We start from the raw sequence: 20,901 nt of genomic DNA, 5'->3' as shown, positions 1-20,901 counted from the left end.
GCGCATGCGGAGCCACCTCTCACTGCGCAGGCGCCGACAGAAAAGGATCCTTCGTTGCCACTAACCATAGAGTCTTGGTCCTCCTAATATGGGCGGTGTGAACCAAGGGACGAGCTGAAGAGTCACTGCCCCTGGTATTTATAGATTTTTTTGCGGAGGGAACTTGCTAGGTTTAAAGGAGAGGTAAGTTTCTGTTTCTTGCTCCAGGATGATCGCTTTAAGTTTTAGTCAACCAAGAGAGGGCGCTGTGACGAATGGCGGAAAGCCGAGGAAGAGGAGGAGCGTGATCCTCTCCTGACCCATCCCTCAGAGCGTGCTGGGTGCCGGCGACTCGCCGGAGGGAGGGGCGGTGGAGAGACCCGGAATTCCGGACTGTGCGCGCTTCCACATCCGGGCATTCCGTCTCCTCCCCCTCCCTCAGTCCTCGCCCAACAGGAACCGGAAGTGGGAACCGGTTTCCTGGTTGCCTCTTAGCAACGCAGTTGTCAAGTGACCCGGTCAGCTGACTCCCGTGGAGGCGGGCACTGGGGTAACCGGTTCTGGAGGTGTTGCGGTCCCGATTGTCTCGCCGGGGGGCCCGAGCCGAGTCACCGTCAGGATGTCGGGCAAAGACCGGATTGAAATCTTCCCTTCGCGAATGTAAGTTAAAGACTAGGACAAGCGACAACCGTGTTCAGGCACATCTTCCCGGCGCGCATTCCTGCGTACCCTTGGCCACCAGCAAGGTTCCTTGGTTTCTGGGTCGCTCCTTGAGCTTTCCCCAGGGTCTTCGTTTCCTCTGAGTTCCGAGCGAGGTTTCTTTCCAACGCTCCCCTCCCCTGCTGTTTCTGAGAGAAGAGGCCGGAGAAAGTGGTTCCAGTCCACAGGAAAAGGGGGTTCACCTGCTGGCAGCTTTTGGAGGTCGATGCCTTTACTCACTCATTCCGCACACCCTTTGAGCCACACACGGAGTTTACATAACTGAGCCGTCGGCGCCATCTCTACCTCCCAGGGCTCATCATTGCTGAGGATTGAGATGTAGACGCTGAGGTCTGACCAAAGCTCCCAGACGGGAAGTTATGTGACAGGGAAGCAGCTAGAAGGCCCCTCAGCCAAAGTGACATTGAATGTGTCACCCTCTCGCAGCTGTAGGTTTCAGTCTTGGATCCCGTCAAGTGTTATTTGCTGTGGGAAGATATCCCTGCATTTCTGAGGTATTCCTATAGCCCTGTGATGACTGCACTCTTTACGTCTAGCAAGTGTCACTCATGACACTGTCACGCGGGTATTTATTTGGGCTGTCTCCTGGATGAAGGAGGCATCTTTTTAATGCATAGAAGGTCCACAGAAAATTGTTCCTTGAACCCTTGCTTGGGATGTGCTCAGTTACAGGCCGCCTTTCTGCTTTGGGTTAACATCCTTGTTAGGAGAAGTGATGAAGTGAAAACTTGAAGTTTTCTCAAATACATATAATAACTTGTGGAAAGAAAAGGGTATTTGTGCTCTCATCTTCAATTGTTCCTGAAGAAGGAAATCAGTTTTTATTCTGATAATTAGGTCTCTCACTGTGGTCCTGTTTTGGGGCCTGTTTAGGGTTTTGCGTGTGTGTGTGTGTGTGTGTGTGTGTGTGTGTGTGTGTGTGTGAGAGAGAGAGAGAGAGAGAGACAGACTGTATTGTTTACCTTATCCTATGCCTTTTTACTTATAGACCCAAGGACTCTTAAATAGTTTCATTTAAACCACAGAATGAGTTTCTGTCTCTGCCAGGGTATATGTAGCTCTGAGTGAATGAAAGGGTTTAATTATTTAAAAACAAAACAAAACACTTTTAACCTTCTCCCCAATGGCTTTGAAATGGCAAGTTATACTAACTGTACAAACCTGCCAGCTGTGGGGAAGTGCAGTGCTCGTGAAACAGCTAAAGATCAGGACGACCCTAGGGTGATCCCAAAGCCAGCATGTAATGGCCCCATCCAAACTTTACTGAGACATCCGATTCCAGGGTGGCTTCTGGAAACACAAGGACATATCCTAGGATGACCACAGTTCTCCTCCCCACTCCCCAGCCACTAGCCCCAACTGTAATGCCACTGAGTAATATCTCAGAGGCAGAGCTCTTGCCTGGCATACAAAAGGCCCTGGGTTGAATCCCCAGCACCTAAAAGTAGAAATAACCATGCCTGCCTCAAACAAACAAAACTCAAAGCCCATAGGAGAACTAAATACTGGTTTTAGCTGACATCTGATTGATAGATCCTAGACCTCTCTTTGAAAGAAAAAGGGTTTTTAATTGAATATATAGTTTATCTAACTCATAAATGTGTCAGGGATCTGAGAGAACCCTTCTTCGTAAGGTAATCAACCAGGACAGGGTCTCTGTGTCTCTGTGGGAGGCTAGAATCCTGACTTCTGTTCCTGTCAGAGAGCAGGCACAGTTGACACAGCCACAGGTGGACTTTCCCTTTTCTGAGCCTGCCTGAGTGCAACTCATGCTCTTTAAAGTGCCCAGGCACACCTGTGTGAGCCAGAATGGCGCTCACCTTTTTGCTTTGCTGCTAGTGGTCTTACTGTTATAAATAATGTCTGGCCATATTTAATCACTATTTGTAATGCTGGTATGTTTTTATTTTTATTTTGGGACTTTTAATTTAAGACTACAAGGTGAAAAATGGGCTTCTTTGGGCTCAGACAGGAGAAATGATAGGTTTTTTTTGGGGGGGGGGTTGGGTTTTTTGAGACAGGGTTTTTCTGTATAGCCCTGGCTGTCCTGGAACTCACTCTGTAGACCAGGCTGGCCTCGAACTCAGAAATCCGCCTGCCTCCACCTCCCAAGTGCTGGGATTAAAGGCGTGCGCCACCACGCCCGGCTCGAAACGATAGGTTTGTGATCCTGAAAACTGTTATTTGAGAGCACTCTGCTTGCTAGCTGAGAGGAAGTCAGGGGTGGGAAGTAAATATTTTCCCCAAAGCCTGACAGCAGGTTCTTTGTCATATAGTCAGATGTCTTTGATTCAACGGGAGACAAAGTCAATGTTTTAGTTGAAGGTCAAACTTCTTGTTTCTTTGTTTTTTTTTTTTTTGTTTTTTGTTTTTTTTTTTAGGGCTAAGCAGCTTTGAAACAGAAAAGAGCAGGTTCAACAGCTGCCGTGGTCCAGATCACACAGTACTGGTTTTGGTTTCTCCTTCATTCGCTTGGTAGTATTGTCCTGTGGAATGTTGCTTTCATTTCATGTATCACCAGAGAACATGAAACAAGTCTGGATGGAAACAAAGGAGGTCCAAAAGGGATGTGGTTCAGATGGTAGAGCACTTGGCCACAATACCCTGGCCACCACTTGCTAATACTACATAAATCTGGGTGTGGTGGCACATGCCTGAAGCATTGCAGACCAGGGGTTCAAAGCCAGCCTGAGATACATAAGACTGTCTCAAGGGCGAAAAAGGCACAAAAATTGGAGTTAATAGAAGTCAGGTAAATCTTGGTTCTTGTAACTGTTAGGCAAGTCACCTCTAATTCATTATTATATATCCCAGGCTGACCTTCAGCTTCCAGTCTTATTGCCTTCAGGTCTCAAGTGCTGGCTTACAGCTGTTCACCACTCCCTATCCAGCTCTTTAGTCTCTGTAACTGAAAACTTTCCATTTACAGAGGTACAGTCATCTAGAACGACCTTTAGTTGATCCGTCAGTTCATCCATGAGCTCCAAACTTGTAGGAATCTGCAGTGCTGGGATTAACTTAAATTTTATCTAAGTTTCTTCCCATCCACACCCCCCCCCCTTTCCTGTGTGTATGTGTTGCATTCAAGTATGTGGGTGCTTGTGCCTGTAGAGGTCAAAACAGGATGTCTAGTGTTTTTTTCTTCAGTTGCTTTCCCCCTCTTTGCCTTGAGACAGTCTCTTATGGAACTGTAAGCTTGTGGTTTGGGCTAGACTGGCTAATGAGGGTGCTCTCAGGATCTCTGCCCACCAGTGCTGGGGCTACAGGCACATGCAGACATTTCGGGCTTCCTCCTGGATACTGGCTCCTTATGCTCAAAAAGCAAGTGTTCTTACGCACTGAATCATCTTCCCAGCCCCTCTTCCAATCTTTTGAGTCTTAATTCTGGTATTTAGTGTCAACAGTGCAGAATGTTCAGTATACACATTGGTGTGGCTAGCTCTTGCTTGGGCTGGAAACTGAACCAGCTTCACTGGATTAGACTCTGGTGGGAGGGTCACGGCAGTCACCCACTGCTAACTACCCTTTCAGATGGAAAACTGTTCAAGTGCCATAATGTAACATCTTTCAGGGATGCACTGTGGAACTGGGGTCTAGTGCTCTTAGGGTTAAGCCTTCTTTTGAGTCTTGGGTAAGTCATTAGAATCAAATCTGGTTCAAATTCCTGTCTGCCTGACCTCCAGTGATAATAAGATCTTTGTTTATGACTTTATTGTTACAACAGTAATAGAAATATAATATATCATTGTGGATAAAGTGTAGAATATACAAAAATGCAGTCGTAAAAAAGTAAGCTCATGATTTTCCCAAGCCTGGTTTTCCAAAGAAAGCCATTCTCAGTTTTTGTGAGAGCTTCATAGATACGTTCTTTGCACCTGAATGAGCACGTTCAGTTCTTAGTTCATATAAAACAGCATGTAGATCTCTCTCTCATGGTGGCATTTGTTGTATCTTTTAAGTGGTGCAATAAATATGTTTGCTTTTTTTTTTTTTTTTTTTTTTTTTTCTCTGTAGGGCACAGACCATCATGAAGGCTCGATTAAAAGGAGCACAGACTGGTCGAAACCTTCTGAAGAAAAAGTCTGATGCCTTAACTCTTCGATTTCGACAGATCCTGAAGAAGATAATAGAGGTAGAACTTTGCTTAGAGCAGGGTATCTACTTAATATACATCTAAGGAAAACCAAGTATGGCCTTGGGCACTTGGGCACTTTTTTCTTCCCTCCCTCCCTCCCCTCCCTCCCTTTCTCCCTTTCTCCCTTTCCTTCCCTTCTCCTTCTTTCCTTCCTTCCTTCCTTCTGGTGCTGGGGATTAAGCATAGGGCTTCATTTATGCTAAATGTATACCTTACTGCATAGGTAAATATCTCCTTCCTAATTTTTCTTGATATTATTTAAGTCAACTTTTCTCCTTTCAAAAATAATAATACCTCTATAATAGGTATAATAATACAGAACTGTTATGTACTATGTAGGCAAATGTACACACAGAAATTTAAGTTTCAGAGAGTTCATTATAAAACCCAAACTCTGTCATGTACAGAGCCACATTTTCTGATCTGTACTGTTGTGCCTGCCTCTTTCACCTCATGTGGGGTGCTCTTTCTCATGTCCCCTTCCAGGGGCTTTTCATTATGTTTTCTGTGATTAAAGTGCTTTTTACCTTGGTCCTTTCTAAATTGAGATCAGGCCTTGCTTTGTAGGCCAGGATAGTCTGGGACTATAGCAGTTCTTTTGCCTCAGTCTCTCAATGATAGATTCCAGGCATAAGAGATTGTATCTAGCTCCCTAGAACTTCTTCTTTTTTTTTTTAAAGATGTATTTATTTATTATATTACATATAAGTACACTGTAGCTATTTTCAGATGCACCTGAAGAGGGCATCAGATCTCATTACAGATGGTTGTGAGCCACCATGTGGTTGCTGGGATTTGAACTTAAGACCTCTGGAAGAGCAGTCAGTGCTCTTAACCGCTGAGCCATCTCTCCATCCCTCCCTAGAACTTCTTTTGACTGGTTTCTCTGGTCATTCTGATCTCATCAAAGGGGCTGTTTGATCATACAATCTGAAGCGACTACTATTTTTACTTGTGTCATATCTCTTCATTTTATCTAAAGCTGCTACACACTACTGAATGATAATTATCTTATTTGATGGTTTCACTCCTACTAGAGAATTTAATTTCCACAGAGTAAGGACTTGGTCTTTTCAGTATTCTATATCCAGTTCCTGAAATAGTGCCAGCTCATAGTAGATTCTGTTCAGAGATTTTTTGGGTGGGTGGGTGGGGTAAATTGTGAATTATACAGAATAGTATATAAATTATACAGAATCATTCTCAAAACTAGAGGTTCTCTTGCTAGGTCTCCTTGCCTCTAGCAGTCCTCTCTCTTATTTCTCTGAGTTAGTTTTGCCACTTTCTAAATATGAGTTTGTTTATTGTAGCTTATGTGCATATGCAGGCCAGAGAACATGTGTGGAGTCAGAAGGCAACTTTCTTGGCTCTTGCCTTCCATCTTACTGAGGCAGTGTCTCCTTGAATCTGCTGCTGACCTGTGGACTCCAGGCTGGCTGGTCAGAGGGTTCTTCTAGCTCCACCTGTTGTCCCCACAGGAGTGCTGGGACCACAGGTGTATGCTATGTGTCCTCTTTTATTCTGAGGCAGGGCTTTTCAGTACTCTATTTCCACTATATAATTCTGGCTGGTCTGGAAATCTTTTTTCTTTTTTTAAAAAGAATTATTTATTTAATGTATATGCATACACTATAGGTGTATAGCATACAGCTGTTCTCAGACACACCAGAAGAGGGCATCGGATCCCATTACGGGTAGTTGTGAGTCACCATGTGGTTGCTAGGAATTGGACCCAGGACCTCTGGAAGAGCAGTCAGTGCTCTTAACCGCTGAGCCATCTCTCCAGCCCCCTGTCTGGAACTCTTTATGAATACCTGGCTGACCTTGAACTCAGAGAGATCTGCCTGCTTCTACTTCCAAGTACTGGGATTAAAGATATTTGGCACTGGGGTTGGGGATTTAGCTCAGTGGTAGGGCCCTGGTTTCAGTCCTCAGCTCTGGGGGTGGGGAGTGGGAAGACAAAATAACAAAAAGATGTTTGGCACTGTGCTTAGCCCTTTCGGCTTTTATGTGGGTTCTGGGGATCAAGATCTAGAGTCATCAGGTGCTTTGTACCACTGAGCTGTCTTGGACCCCCCAGTATTTTGTGCATACACATGGATTTTAAAATAACAGTAGTATTGAATAAACAGTAGTAGTATTTTTGCCTTCTCCTCCTTCTCCCCTACTCTGTGCCATAACATAGACAACTTTATATATCAGTACAAAAATCTGTCTAAGTCTTTATAGTATGGTCTTTTACTGTGGATAATGGCTAATGATGTGGCTGTAGTCCAGTATTTAGTCTTAATCGTGCCTTGGGAGGAGGAAATGCTGAAATCATTTTGTGCATATATGCTAACATTTTTCCAGAAAATAATTTTGTACTCTTCTTCCAAGTTATAGGTAACTGCCAAGATTTAATACTAGTTTATAATTAACTTCTGCTTGTTTTCGTACATCTTTCCTAATGGGTAGTAATGAAGTTTTCATTTGTTGCCAGTCTGCTGTGCTGAAGTGTTGTCTTCAGTCTGTGCTATTTTCAGTTATGTGTGAGCTTGTACAGATTTTCATGGTCACTGGTAATTTGATTCTTTTGGTGAGTTTCTTTTCATTGAAAAAAACCAAAAAAAAAAAAAAGGTCATTATATATTCTAGTAAGTGTATAAAACACTAAAAGTATTTTTCTCGTATCTGTAAATTAAAGGGCAATTGAGATTTTTGAATTCCTTAGATTCAGACCTAAATCTAGGGATTTATATGTGCTAGGTAAGTGTTCTTCCACCAGGCTGGCCTCGAACTCAGAAATTGGTCTACCTCTGCCTCCCAAGTGCTGGGATTAAAGGCGTGCACCACCACGCCCGGCTTTTTATTTTATTTTATTTTTGTTTTGTTTTACAACTAAAGCTCTTTAAGTTTTATTTTCTTAAATATAAAGTTTGCCCTTTGTCTTCCCTCTCTCACTTTTCTTATCCTGGATGTCAGTCACAGGCTGGGTAGAGCCCACCTTACTTCAGCCCTTCTGCTTTAGTTGTCCAGTGCTGGGGTTTGGTGGGAGCCCTGTGCTGACTTCTTAGAGATCTAAATTATACAAGGTTTAGAAATCGTCAAAGGACTAGGAAAGTATTGTACTTTATAACTGCTTATTTATTTTGAGAGTTACCTTTTTGCCCAAATTCCCATGAATTCATGGGCTCAAGCAATTCTCTTGGACTTATTAATCTGAATAATTATGACTATAGGTGCAAAACACCTGGCTTATAATTTTTGTTTTGGTTTAGTTTTCTTGCAACATTTCCATATAACTTGGGCTGGTCTCAAAGCTGTGAGCTATGAAGGGTGACCTTAAACCATCTCCTGTCTCTGTCTCTTACACGCCAGGGTTCCAGGTGTATGCCTCTCCATCTGCTCATTGTGCATGTGTTTCAAGATGAATTTTCACTATGTGTGCATGTGTGTATCTGTGGGTATGTCCATGTGAGTGTAAGTGCCTGCAGAGGCCAGAGGACCTGAGTTCAAATGCCTAGAACCCATGGAAAAAGCTAGGCATGATCCCAGGAACCTGTAACTCAAGGTGGATGAGGTGGGGTGGGGACTTGCTAGCTGCTGGCTTAACTCCAGTTTCAAGAGACAGCAAATAAGTGGAGAGTTATAGAGCAGGAAAACCAATCTCTCCCCTCCCCTCCCCTCCCCTCCCCTCCCCTCCCCTCCCCTCCCCTCCCCTCCCCTCCCCTGCCCTCCCCTCCCCTGCCCTCCCCTGCCCTTCCCTTCCCTCCCCGCTTCCTTCCCCCGCATCTCTAACACACACACACAGGGGAGGGGAGGAGAAAATGTATTGACCTCTTTTACAGACAGGTCTTTTTTGGTGGAAGAATGTTGTAAGGTAGGGATTTGTCATTTTGTGAATGGATGGACAGTTAAATGGTCTTTTTAGTATAATAAATTCTTTCATAGACCTAGACTTGTTTCTGAATACTCTGTTCTCTTTCTTATCAATCTCATACCAGATATGTTTATTTTAATGTTTGTTCAGCTAATTTTATATTTTTATGACTCAATTTCTCTTCTCTTAAAAAACAAAACAAAACAAAACAAACAAACAAAAAACAAGCCGGGCATGGTGGCGTTTTAATCCCAGCACTTGGGAGGCAGAGGCAGTCGGATTTCTGAGTTCGAGGCCAGCCTGGTCTACAAAGTGAGTTCCAGGACAGCCAGGGCTATACAGAGAAACCGTCTCGGAAAAAAAAAAAAAAAGTTGGCTTTCCCCAGTGTTACATCTTCTGCTGCACTCTGGAGCCAGTTTGCCAATGGGGTTTTGGACTCTGGGTGAATTTAGAAGATTACTTTGAGCGAGTCAACATGTACTTATTCAAGAATAAGTGAGCCTTGCTAGATTCAGTTTGGTGGTTGTCAGTGAATTTATTTTAATTTTAGTGCTCATGGTTTTATGACATCATCAGGACCGTGATCAGACCTGGAGTTTCTCATAATCAAGTCAGGGTTTGATGCCGATGCTTTATACTTAGCATAGAATACGGATGGTTAGTAAAAGGGACTAGTTATGGCATGACTGATGGTTAGTAAAAGGGACTAGTTATGGCATGACTGATGGTTAGTAAAAGGGACTAGTTATGGCATGACTGATGGTTAGTAAAAGGGACTAGTTATGGCATGACTGATGGTTAGTAAAAGGGACTAGTTATGGCATGACTGATGATTAGTAAAAGGGACTAGTTATGGCATGACTGATGATTAGTAAAAGGGACTAGTTATGGCATGACTGATGATTAGTAAAAGGAACTAGTTATGGCATGACTGATGATTAGTAAAAGGAACTAGTTATGGCATGACTTTTCTGTAAGCTCTTGACTGAATCTGTTGTTGGCTTGTACTTTCTTAGACTAAAATGCTGATGGGTGAAGTGATGAGAGAAGCTGCCTTCTCATTGGCTGAGGCCAAATTCACAGCAGGGGACTTCAGGTAAGATGACAAACAAGGTGTTTGAAAAAACCCAGTGCCTTCAGGTTCAATTAATTAAAAAATGTAGAAAGATAAACGGTACAGTAATAGGGATACTTCTAATGTCATAACCTTAACTGCCTCTTATCTTTTTTTTTTTAAAAAAGATATATTTATTTTTTGTATATGAGTACACACTTTAGTTGTACAGATGGTTGTGAGCCTTCATGTGATTGTTGGGAATTGAACTTAGGACCTCTGCTTGCTCTAGCCAACCCCACTTGCTCCGGCCAAAGATTTATTTATTAGAATAAGTTCACTGTAGCTGTCTTCAAACGCACCAGAAGAGGGTATCAGATCTCATTATGGGTGGTTGTGAGCCACCATGTGGTTGCTGGGATTTGAACTCAGTACCTTTGGAAGAGCAGTCGGTGCTCTTACCCACTGAACCATCTCACTAGCCCACCTCTTATCTTTCTAATGTTTTTTTTATAAGTGCCAAGCACAGAAAACTTGATATTTTGAAGCCCATTTTCATTTAACATTTTGCCATGTTTTTTCACAGGTTTGTACCCTAAGAAATCTTACAGTTTGTTAACCATTTTTCCTAGTGCTGGGTCTTTGAGTTGAATCCTAGGTTTTTGAATCTGAGGGAATGACTGTGAATATTTTCATGTTTTTAGGATACATTTTTGTTGAGAATGGAATCCATTATTCAGTTGAGAGCTTTATGGCTTTTATCACATCATTATGGCTTGACAAAGAATGCATACCGGTTTGCAAATAGATTGTGCCAGTTTATTCCCTCATGATTCTCTTAGTAACTCTGTGAGGCAGGTAATGGTGTTACCCCGGTTTTAAGGGGAAGTGTTCCTGAGAGTACTTGGCTAGACAGAGGTGGAAGCTGTTTTCTTGTGATGACATGGGCCCTTCCTGCCGTAGGAGTGTTTCCTGTCATGAAGGCCTTACACCGGTGGGCCCTGAAGCTAGTTAGGTGGCAGGTTTCAGTGTTTGCTAGTGCAGTAGGCTGATGGAGTAGGATAATATAATTAGTTGTTCTGACTTTTCCAGCAGAAGGGGGGGACCAATAGTAGTGTATTTTGTGTGGCTAAGGGAAAAGTTCTTTGTTTTTGTAATAGATGGTGAGTTAGACGACATCAGAAGAAAGTTAGGATAAAGACTGTAAATAACAGCTCACCAACTGAACAGTAAACCTAGAAAGAAAGAAAGTTTACTGCTAGGAATACATCCTCTAAAGTCACATGTCCACTCACTGAAAACACAGGCCGTCCACTTACTTTACATTTGCTTATCCTGTGGCTAGTGAGTTAGCGCTTGTTAGTTCTGCACTGAGGCCTTTACTAACTCTGTGAGTTTTCTTTTCTGGAATAAAGATGATTACTGGGGGCTGGGGAGATGGCTCAGCGGTTAAGAGTACTGACTGCTCTTCCAGAGGTCCTGAGTTCAATTCCCAGCAACCACATGGTGGCTCACAATCATCTGTAATAGGATATGATTTACTCTTCTGGTGTCATTGAAGACAGAGAGCTCGTGTGTGTGTGTGTGTGTGTGTGTGTGTGTGTTTATAATTTATATATTTATAATAAATAATAAATCTTAAAAAAAGATGATTACTGACACATATTGTGACTTCTTATTCCTGGTTTCAACATCCAGTGGGTCCTTTTAGAGTCATTTTTGCAAACAAGACTAAATAAAGACTTTCTCTTCCCCCCCCCCCCCCAGCACCACAGTTATCCAAAATGTAAATAAAGCCCAAGTGAAGATCAGAGCAAAGAAAGACAATGTAGCAGGTAAATGACCAACCCTAATCCTTGCAGGGGTAAAGGGGACAGTTTACAGCTAATCAGTTGCATGACAAAGCCCCAGTTTCTCTTAAATATGGAACAAGTTGATGGCATGTTAAGAGTTTAGCAACAAGATGGGCAGTGGTGACGCCTTTAATCCCAGCACTTGGGAGGCAGAGGCAGGCGGATTTCTGAGTTTGGGGCCAGCCTGGTCTACAGAGTGAGTTCCAGGACAGCCAGGGCTACACAGAGAAACCCTGTCTTGAAAAACAAACAAACAAAAAAACCCCCAAACAAACAAAAAAAGTTTCGCAACCTAGTTCTAGTACTCAGGATAATTTTAATTTTGAGAAGAAACAAGCTCTTGAGAAGATAAATTCTTAAGTATATTACTTGAAACTATTTATAGTTCTAAACTTAATCTCTTGGGTTTTTTAGTATTTGATTTAATATTTCTAGTATTTGATACTTAGTATAGAAAGCAGCACCCTTTTAAAGAGGCAGAGACCAACTGAGCTAGTTAGGCTAGCCTGGCCTATACATAGTAGAATCTTGTCTTTAAAAAGAAAAACAGCTTGCCTGGGCTACATAGTCTGCTTCAGAGGAACCAGAGCCAATGGAAGAAAAGAAAGAAAAAGTACTTCCAGCCCAGACTGTGAGTCCATATACACATCTTCATTATCTTTCTAACAGGTGTTACCTTGCCAGTGTTTGAACATTACCACGAAGGAACTGACAGTAAGTACAGATCCTAAGGTATGTAATAGTAACTGAGAGATAGAGGTGGTAGTCATTTGCTGTTTAAAAATATTATAACCAGTTCACTCGACTTCTGCACTGCCTTTTTCCTTAAGCTGCATTCACCATGGACTTTTTATAATTCTTGTTCATGTCTTTTAAAAGTAGAGTAAGATCTATGTTCTATGACACGTTCTGAACGCTGGGTCTTTCTAGAGAGTTTTAGCTTATTCCAAGCTTTTTGGAATTTTCCTTTCCTAATTCGGCAGCATTTGTGGGGCTAAGTAACATTTGTTTATTTTTCTCAAAGCAAAGTATTTAACTTTTCCCATATAAAAATATTCTTCTGCTACTTCTGTGTCATTGGTTCATGAACTTGTTCACTGAATTGTGTATAGTGTTAAATGAGGGTCATATAGTAAAGGAATTGTCACCTGTACAGAAAGTCTCCTTGTGCTAATGACATTGGCCACTGTTAGCTCATCCACCAAGCTTGTACAGTGGTAATGTGTCCCCTCTTGGGCTAGTGATGAAGCTCTGTGGTAGAGCTTGTCTGTCATGTGTTTAGTTCTGGATTCCATCTCCAGTGCACAGGTCACACACACACACACACACACACACGTCTTGCTTCTGTCCTTAACAGTTTCTCTAGTAGTCTTATAAAATAAAATCTATACAAATCCCAGCAATTACTATCCCAATTGGAGAAGCTGTGGTAGCCTGCAGGAGACCCTCAAGGTCAGGCTTGTGGACCTTCCCTCAGAAGGGGATTAGATCCTTAGCTGAGATTCTAGCCATCCCTCATGCATTTCTGTTCTAGCTATACGTGGTCTCTAGGGTTGCTAGAGTAGATAGAGCATGGAAGACTAACTTGAAGTGGGGTCTAACTGTACAGCTATGAGAAAGTTAACTGCTAGGGGGAGACTTTCCCGTGAAGCAACTTTGGGGGTCAATAGTTCTCCAAGTAACTCATGCCTCTGTAATATGAGCCTATAAAGTCATTGGTTCACCAAGTGAGATTCAGGTGGGACTGTCTTTGGTCTGCCCCTGAGGCCCTGTGGGGTAGTGGAGGCCTGCTCCTGCGAGCTGGGTGTGGCATTCTGTGTTTGGAATCTGCATGTAGCAGGAGTTAGTGGAGTTCTTTCTATGTTTGTTATTCTTCTGAATTATCTTCCTTTTGGGAATTCTCGGAGGATTATCTACTCTCTAGTTAAAAATGTTGTCTGACCGGCTCTTTCAGGCTATGAACTGACCGGTTTAGCCAGAGGTGGGGAGCAGCTGGCTAAACTAAAGCGGAATTATGCCAAAGCAGTGGAACTACTGGTGGAACTGGCTTCCCTGCAGGTGGGTTGCAGCAGAGAGTGCCCAGCCTGGCTTCTGGCAGTCACATGGGACACTCATCTCAAATGATCCTGTGTGAAACAAGCCTAATGATCTGACTTCTGAAGTGATGGGTTTCTTTGCTTTTTATTAATAAAATGCATGTGTTAGTGGTACAGCTCCACTCTACTAGACTCTCTACTAGACACTCTACTAGACACTCTACTAGACACTCTACTAGACACTCTACTAGACACTCTACTAGACACTCTACTAGACACTCTACTAGACACTCTACTAGACACTCTACTAGAACAGCAATGGTCAGTACCAGACTTAACGTAAATACAACATGGTTTGTGTATGTGTCCAGTTAATACGTACCTAGGCTATGAGGGAATGTTTCCCCATGGAAATACCACTAGTTGTATAGAAATCTCAAGTGAGTTTTCACTAAGGTAGACTGAAAAGAAGTTAGTTGTCTTTTGGGTTCCCAAATGTTTTGTACAAGTCTGAGTGGGGCCAAGTGTACAGGTTTGGCTGATCATGGAGACATGCTTGTTATTAATTTGTCCTTTTATTTTAGACTTCCTTTGTTACCCTGGATGAAGCCATTAAAATCACCAACAGGCGTGTTAATGCCATTGAGCATGGTGAGTCAGAGCTTCTGGGAGGTCCTTTGCTCAGTCCCTTGTCCCTCCCTGCCAGCTTTAGTATTCTACCCCAGCACACCAGGCTGAAAGGTAAGATGGGCTTCTGTCACAGTGAGGAGAGAAAACACACGGTGCGTCATGAGGGAGTTCCAGGTTACCACCGCTCAAGCGCCTCTGATCATTCATGCAGTTACTTGAGAAGAGACTCTGTTCCTTGAGAGTCTTAGTGCTTTCTTAGCCTCTGTCCATTGGTTGAATGATCTTCTTTTAAAAAACACTAAACATTTATCTTTAAATCTCACCTTAGGCTGTTGTCTCATTTTACTATATTTATTTTATCTTTTATTCTATTATTTAAAACAGTAAAATATTGTTAACAATGTTGTTGGTTGAAGAACTCAATTTCCACAAAAGAAACATTTATTCTTAGGTAAGAAAGGAGCAAGGCCTGAAGAAAGACCTTCCTTCAGCTGGTGCCCTAATAGTACTATCTAAAAATATTTGTAGACATTATTACTTTTAGCACAGGCTAGGCAGGTATTCTGTCACTGAGCTACGTCCTTATTCCTGAAACATATTTCTTTTTATTTTATTTTATATATGTTCTTTATTTACATTTCAAATGTTATCCCCTTTCGTTTTCCCTCCAAAAACTCCCTACCTCACCCTCCCTCCCCCTGCTCACCAACCCATCCACTCCCACTTCTCTATCCTGGCACTCCCCTACACTGGGGCATCCAGCCTTCACAAGACCAAGGGCCTCTCCTCCCATTGATGCCCGACAAGGCCATCCTCTGATACATATGCAGCTGGAGCCATGGGTCCCTCCATGTGTACTCTTTGTTGGTGGTTTTGTCCCTGGGAGTTCTGGGGGTATTGGTTGGTTGATATTTTTGATTTTTCTTAAAGAACCACCTCCTGGTTTGGTTGATTTTTTTTTTTTTTTTTTTTTTTTTTTTTTTTGTATAGTTCTTTGTTTCTACTTGGTTGACTTCAGCCCTGTGTTTAATTAATCATTTCCTGCCATCTATTCCTCTTGGGTGTATTTGCTTCTTTTTGTTCTACAGTTTTCAGATGTGCTGTCAAGCTGCTAGTGTATGCACTCTCTAGTTTCTTTTTGGAGGCACTTGTAGTTATGAGTTTTTCTCTTAGGACTGCTTTCATTGTGTCCCATAAGTTTGGGTATGTTGAGGCTTCATTTTCATTAAACGCTTAATTTCATTAAGTCTTTATTTATTTCTTCCTTGACCAAGTTATCACTGAGTAGAGTGTTGGTCAGTTTCCATGTGTATGGGGGCTCTCTATTATGTTGTTATTGAAGACCAGCCTTAGTCTGTGGTGATCTAATAGGATGCATGAGATTATTTCAATCTTCTTGAATCTGTTGAGGCCTGTTTTGTGACCGATTATATGGTCAGTTTTGGAGAAGGTACTGTGAGGTGCTGAGAAGAATGAATATCCTTTTGTTTTAGATAAAATGTTCTGTAGATATGTTAAATCCATTTGGTTCATAACTTCTGTTAGTTTCACTGTGTCTCTGTTTAGTTTCTGTTTCCATGATCTATCCATTGCTGAATGTGGGATGTTGAAGTCTCCCACTACTATTGTGTGAGGTGCAATGTGTGCTTTGAGCTTTAGTAGTTTCTTTTATGAATGTGGGTGCCCTTGCATTTGGAGCATAGATGTTCAGAATTGAGAGTTCTTGGTAGATTTTTCCTTTGATGATTATATAGTATCCTTCCTTATCTTTTTTGATAACTTTAGGTTGAAAGTCTTTTTGCATTTTACATTTTCTTTGACTGTTGTGTCAATGTTTTCTATGGTATCTTCTGCACCTGAGATTCTCTCTTCTATCTCTTGTATTCTGTTGCTGATGCTCGCATCTATGGCTCCTGATTTCTTTCCTAGGGTTTCTATCTCCAGAGTTGTCTCCCTTTGTGATTTCTTTATTGTTTCTACTTCCATTTTTAGATCCTGGATGCTGAAACATATTTCTTGTCTGCTGTTTATAGTGTTAGTCTGAACTCCCACAAAAAACCCAAAATGAATAAGGTTCTCAAATTTGGGGAGCTCACATTCCGGAAGAATAGGAACACTGTATGTGAAGCAGAACTGAATGACACAACAGTCACAGCACTTAACATAGTTCTCGTGTGTTTTAAAGTAACACCTGTGGCTTACTGTTATCTGTTTAGGTACACTTAGAGTCTAGTGTTGGATCTGTTTTGACCCAATATGGTATCTGTACATAGAAAAGATACCAGAAAGGTACATACCAAAAATATTTACAAGGTAATTTTATTTGGTTAGATTGCGTCTCACTTTGTTTTGTTCTCCCAAGTTTACTGCATTAGGTGTACATTAATGCTACAATTAGAAAATAGTAAGTACTATTCAGATAAATACTGGGATCTTTTTAAAGGGCGGTTAAGTTCTCACATATGTATGTTCTTAAACTCTAGTCATTATTCCCCGGATTGAACGCACCCTTGCCTATATCATCACAGAACTGGATGAGAGAGAGCGAGAAGAATTCTATAGGTTTGTGGAAATTGGCACTTACTGGTTTTTTGTTTTGTTTTCCATATGTACAGGTTTGGTTTGCTCAGTGACTAATGTACTTAATGAACTTTGGAATAAGCACAGTTGGTATTTTGTTTTGTTAAATAAAAAGCAAGAAATAAATGTTGGGCATGTGGTACTTGCTTATTATCCCAGAACTCAGAAGGCAAGACTGTAAGCTGCTTAAGGCTATCCTGGGCTATATTAGAATACACACTCAGAGGAAAGAAAACTGAAAGCAGAAATTATAAACGTAATCCCCCTTGCCTGCATTTGATTTTCATTTCAGTTGACTGTGGCTAACTGCAGTCCAAAATGTGAAATAGAAAATGAGAGACCTAATATGTGGGTTTTCAATTGTATGCTCTTCTATGTAGCATGAGACTTTGTGGTCCCTTGCTGACAGGTGAAGCAGCATCCTTTCATCTAACATACCCACCCTGTATACTACCTGCTGTCAGTCACTTAGTACACATCTGTTATTAGAGCTGGTATCGGCTGTCACCACAGTGGTGCTGTGTTTAAGAGGTGAAAGTTTTTGACTTATGGGAATAATTGTTAATACCTTACTATACTTAATTTTCAAATTAAACTTTATCAATTTTTTAAAAAAGATTTATTTATTTATTATATATGTAAGTACACTGTAGCTGCCTTCAGACACTCCAGAAGAGGGCGTCAGATCTTGTTACAGATGGTTGTGAGCCACCATGTAGTTGCTGGGATTTGAACTCTGGACCTTTGGAAGAGCAGTCGGGTGCTCTTACCCACTGAGCCATCTCACCAGCTCCAACTTTATCAATTTTTAACCACATTTGCTTTAGTATACAGATAGAAAGTTTAGTTACAAAGGGCTGACCATGCATGAAAAAGCATAATATACAGACTTTCAGATCTGCTAGTCTTAGGATGTATCCCCTGCAGAGAGCAGGACTACTATATTTTCAAAGGCTGTAGAGATCAGTGTCATGTTTTGCACATAGATTAAACATGGCATAAAAATTTATGACTCTCAGAAAAAGTAGTAAGATTATTCTTTAAAACAAAAGAGTGGCTAGGCAGTAGTGGCACACACCTTTAATCCCAGCACTTGGGAGGCAGAGGCAGGCGGATTTCTGTTAGTGCTGAGAAATGATGATGCCCACTGGCTGTTTATGAAGATTTAGAGCAGTATGGGGAAATAAATAGTAAACAAAGGGATTGTGCTCTAAGCTTGCGTCAGTGGAGGGAGGGCAAGCGAGAGGTGTGCTTAGGGAAGCATGCTGTTCTTAGCTCTTGGAGCAATTCAGTGTAAAGTAGAACTGTCGTTATCATTCATGTTTAGGGTTATAGTGACTCAAAAAATGTAAAAGCGGAATGCTCAAAATCTGTTCCAGTGCAGAATGGATTTCAAGTTTTATTTAATATAGAATAGGGTATAGGGCTACTGCAATCAGATATTAGTGTTTATTCTCAAATATTTTGAGAATGAGTTTTAAATTACTGAAAATGAAAGTCAGAATCTAGTTTTCCATGCTCATTGCCTAGTTAAAGAAACTGAAGACATTGAGTTTCTATGCACTGAAACAGCATTCAGAAAGTCCCCTTCTTGCAGGTTAAAGAAAATACAGGAGAAGAAAAAGATTATCAAGGAAAAATTTGAGAAGGACTTGGAGCGGCGGAGAGCAGCTGGAGAGGTGATGGAGCCTGCCAACCTGCTGGCTGAAGAGAAGGATGAAGACCTGCTGTTCGAATAGCTGCCCTCGTCTGCTCCCTTCAGACTGAGCATCAGCTCCATGTTAACTCAGTGTGTAGGTTCGGTATGTGTGGATATTTATTTTGGCATATGAATTTCTCTGGCTGTAAGATTTATCAGAATGCCTTGTAAGACTTTTTCCTGCATCATAATTCAGCAACCCGAGATTTGCAAAACCTGCCCAGCAACCTACAGAATTTCCTCTGTGAAAAGTGTCATATTATTCTATTTACAATTGTTTGACCGATCTGTTTAAAACTTTAGGAAATATGTACTATAAACATTCATGGTCGCAGGCAAAGGCTGTGAGCAACCTTCCTTCCTACCCACTTGGAAACCTTGCCGCTGTTGTCCGAGGCTGTACAGCCATTGTGTTCCTATGGCTCAATTCTTCACCTATTTTTCTTTGCACGATATGTGTTTGTAATGGAAGCAGTTCTGCCCATTTAAATGTGACCTATGAACAGAGTAAAATGATTTTAAAAACATGTTGTTTCTTTTTCTTTTTGAGAATTAGCTAAGAATAGTGATTGTGTCCTTATGCTCAGATCACTGACCTTCCTGCCAATCTAGTGTGCTACTAGATTTGAGATAGTTTATTGCATATTGGGCTACTAATAAGTGACCACTAGTACTATGTAGGCTTCTTAATACTTCCTTCCTAACCTAAGAACAATATTCATTCCTATTTTGGACTAATCAGATAGCTTTTGCTTAGGAGCAATAGCATTTTGCTGTTTTTTTTTTTTTATGAAGATAATATGCCAGTGGACAGACCAAATGGTGTTTGAGGTTCAGTATTGCTTAATTTGGCCTGATTATCTGTGAGTACTCAGACTTTAGTGTAACCAGTTCTGTGTGTTCTGGGCTTGCCTGGGCAAGACAGTTCTTGGTTATGAGAGTGACACCAGCATTAACGGAGTCTGACCAACTGCTACCACAGTAAAGATACTAAATGATTCTGCAAACATTTAGGACTATTTGCCAGGTACTTACTGATTTGTGTGTTTATGTTCTCAAAATCATGAGAAGGTTTTTTTTTTTGTTTTTAAAACTGGTGCTACAGAGCCTACTCAAGTCTCATGCTAAACACACCCCAAGTCCAAAAATATGTGTTTTAGCCCATTCCGTAGAGGAAAGAAAGACTTGAGACACGGGGAGCTTAATTGCTTTTAAATTAAAGCTACAAAGTGGTGACAGTGAATCTAGAATTTAAGCCCAAATAGTCAAACTTAAGTTTTATAAAAAGCTGTGTGTGTGTGTGTGTGTGTGTGTGTGTGTGTGTGTGTGTGTGTGTGTGTATTCCCAGGATAGAACTGCAGTTGGGATTTAGGGGCAGACATCTCACTGACCATAAAAGTTTACTCACTTAAGTTTTTGTTTTTTGGTATGTGCAAATACACGTTTTGCATATGCACATGGAGGCTAGAGGACAACCTTTAGAGCTGTTCCTTAGACCTGTCTGTCCATCTTTGTTGAGATAATCTCATTGGCTTGGAGCTTGCCAAACAGGCTAGACTAGCAGGCTAACAAGCTGCAGGGATCTGTCTCTGGCATTCCCATGCAGGAATTATAAGCATGCACTTCTGGGTTGTTCTTATCTATAGGGATTCTGGGTGGGGGAGGATCTGATTTGTAAGAAACCAGATGTAGCTCACAGAAAATGTCAAGTTCACATATACACACACACACACACACACACACACCACAAAAAATTAAGTAGATACATTTGTATGGTCAGTGAGATGGCTCAATCCCACAACTTAAGTTCCATCCTGGGACCCACATGATGAAAAGAAAAACTGACTCATGTGAACTGTGCAGTGACCTGTGGCATATACACACCACACAGTAACAATGAATTGTTCAGCAAGTTACTTTGTGAGGTGTTAATTGTACCATTTCAGTTGTGCATATGGAGAAATTGAACAGCTTATATAAGTTAAATAGCATAGGTGGAATGAATCCAAGTCCAGGGGATCTTGATTTCAAAGGCACAATCCTTGAGCTAACTAGGTACTGCTTTTAGTTTGAAGATAGCCACATTTAGGTTATTTACTTATTGATTGATTGATTGATTGATTGATATCCATATATTTGAAAGCATTGGACCAAAGGCATTTTAATTTCTCATGTAGCTGCAGTAAAGCTCTGGTGCTTAAACTGTCCACAGACTTACAGATGATTTCCTATTGAGAGACCGTCTTACTGTGCTCCAGGTGGTCTGGCGCTCAGCATCCTCCTGCTGCAGCCTCCTAAGTGCTGAGATTGTAGGCATACACCATCACATTCAGCTAAAACTTTAGATGGCCT

At 41.5% G+C, this 20,901-nt stretch overlaps 1 protein-coding gene across 2 annotated transcripts; it reads left to right on the top strand.

Annotated features, from left to right (window-relative positions):
• Nucleotides 1-49: 49 nt before the first annotated feature.
• On the top strand, nt 50-19,076 carry Atp6v1d (ATPase, H+ transporting, lysosomal V1 subunit D). 2 transcript variants are annotated; one of them, XM_030246956.1, is made up of 10 exons: nt 50-183; nt 422-639; nt 4,714-4,831; nt 9,714-9,793; nt 11,519-11,586; nt 12,274-12,318; nt 13,559-13,662; nt 14,225-14,291; nt 16,754-16,832; nt 18,448-19,076. In XM_030246956.1, the coding sequence occupies exons 2-10, from the start codon at nt 599-601 to the stop codon at nt 18,587-18,589; spliced, it is 744 nt and encodes a 247-aa protein (XP_030102816.1). In that variant the 5' UTR covers nt 50-183; nt 422-598; the 3' UTR covers nt 18,590-19,076. The 2 variants fall into 2 exon arrangements, with proteins under 2 accessions (XP_030102816.1, NP_076210.1); NM_023721.2 differs by lacking the exon at nt 50-183 and having other exon boundaries at nt 420-639.
• The last annotated feature ends 1,825 nt before the right edge of the window (nt 19,077-20,901 follow it).

Source organism: Mus musculus, chromosome 12 (assembly GCF_000001635.26).
Source record: "Mus musculus strain C57BL/6J chromosome 12, GRCm38.p6 C57BL/6J".
Lineage (NCBI taxonomy): Eukaryota > Metazoa > Chordata > Mammalia > Rodentia > Muridae > Mus > Mus musculus.
This window is presented reverse-complemented; position numbering and strand designations above follow the sequence as displayed.

Excerpts from the sequence above, each read along its gene's own strand:
- Atp6v1d (XM_030246956.1), top strand. The coding sequence starts at position 599 with ATGTCGGGCAAAGACCGGATTGAAATCTTCCCTTCGCGAAT. Across the intron at positions 9,794-11,518 it reads TTCACAGCAGGGGACTTCAG|CACCACAGTTATCCAAAATG; the intron begins GTAAGATGACAA and ends CCCCCCCCCCAG. Across the intron at positions 16,833-18,447 it reads GAGCGAGAAGAATTCTATAG|GTTAAAGAAAATACAGGAGA; the intron begins GTTTGTGGAAAT and ends CCCTTCTTGCAG.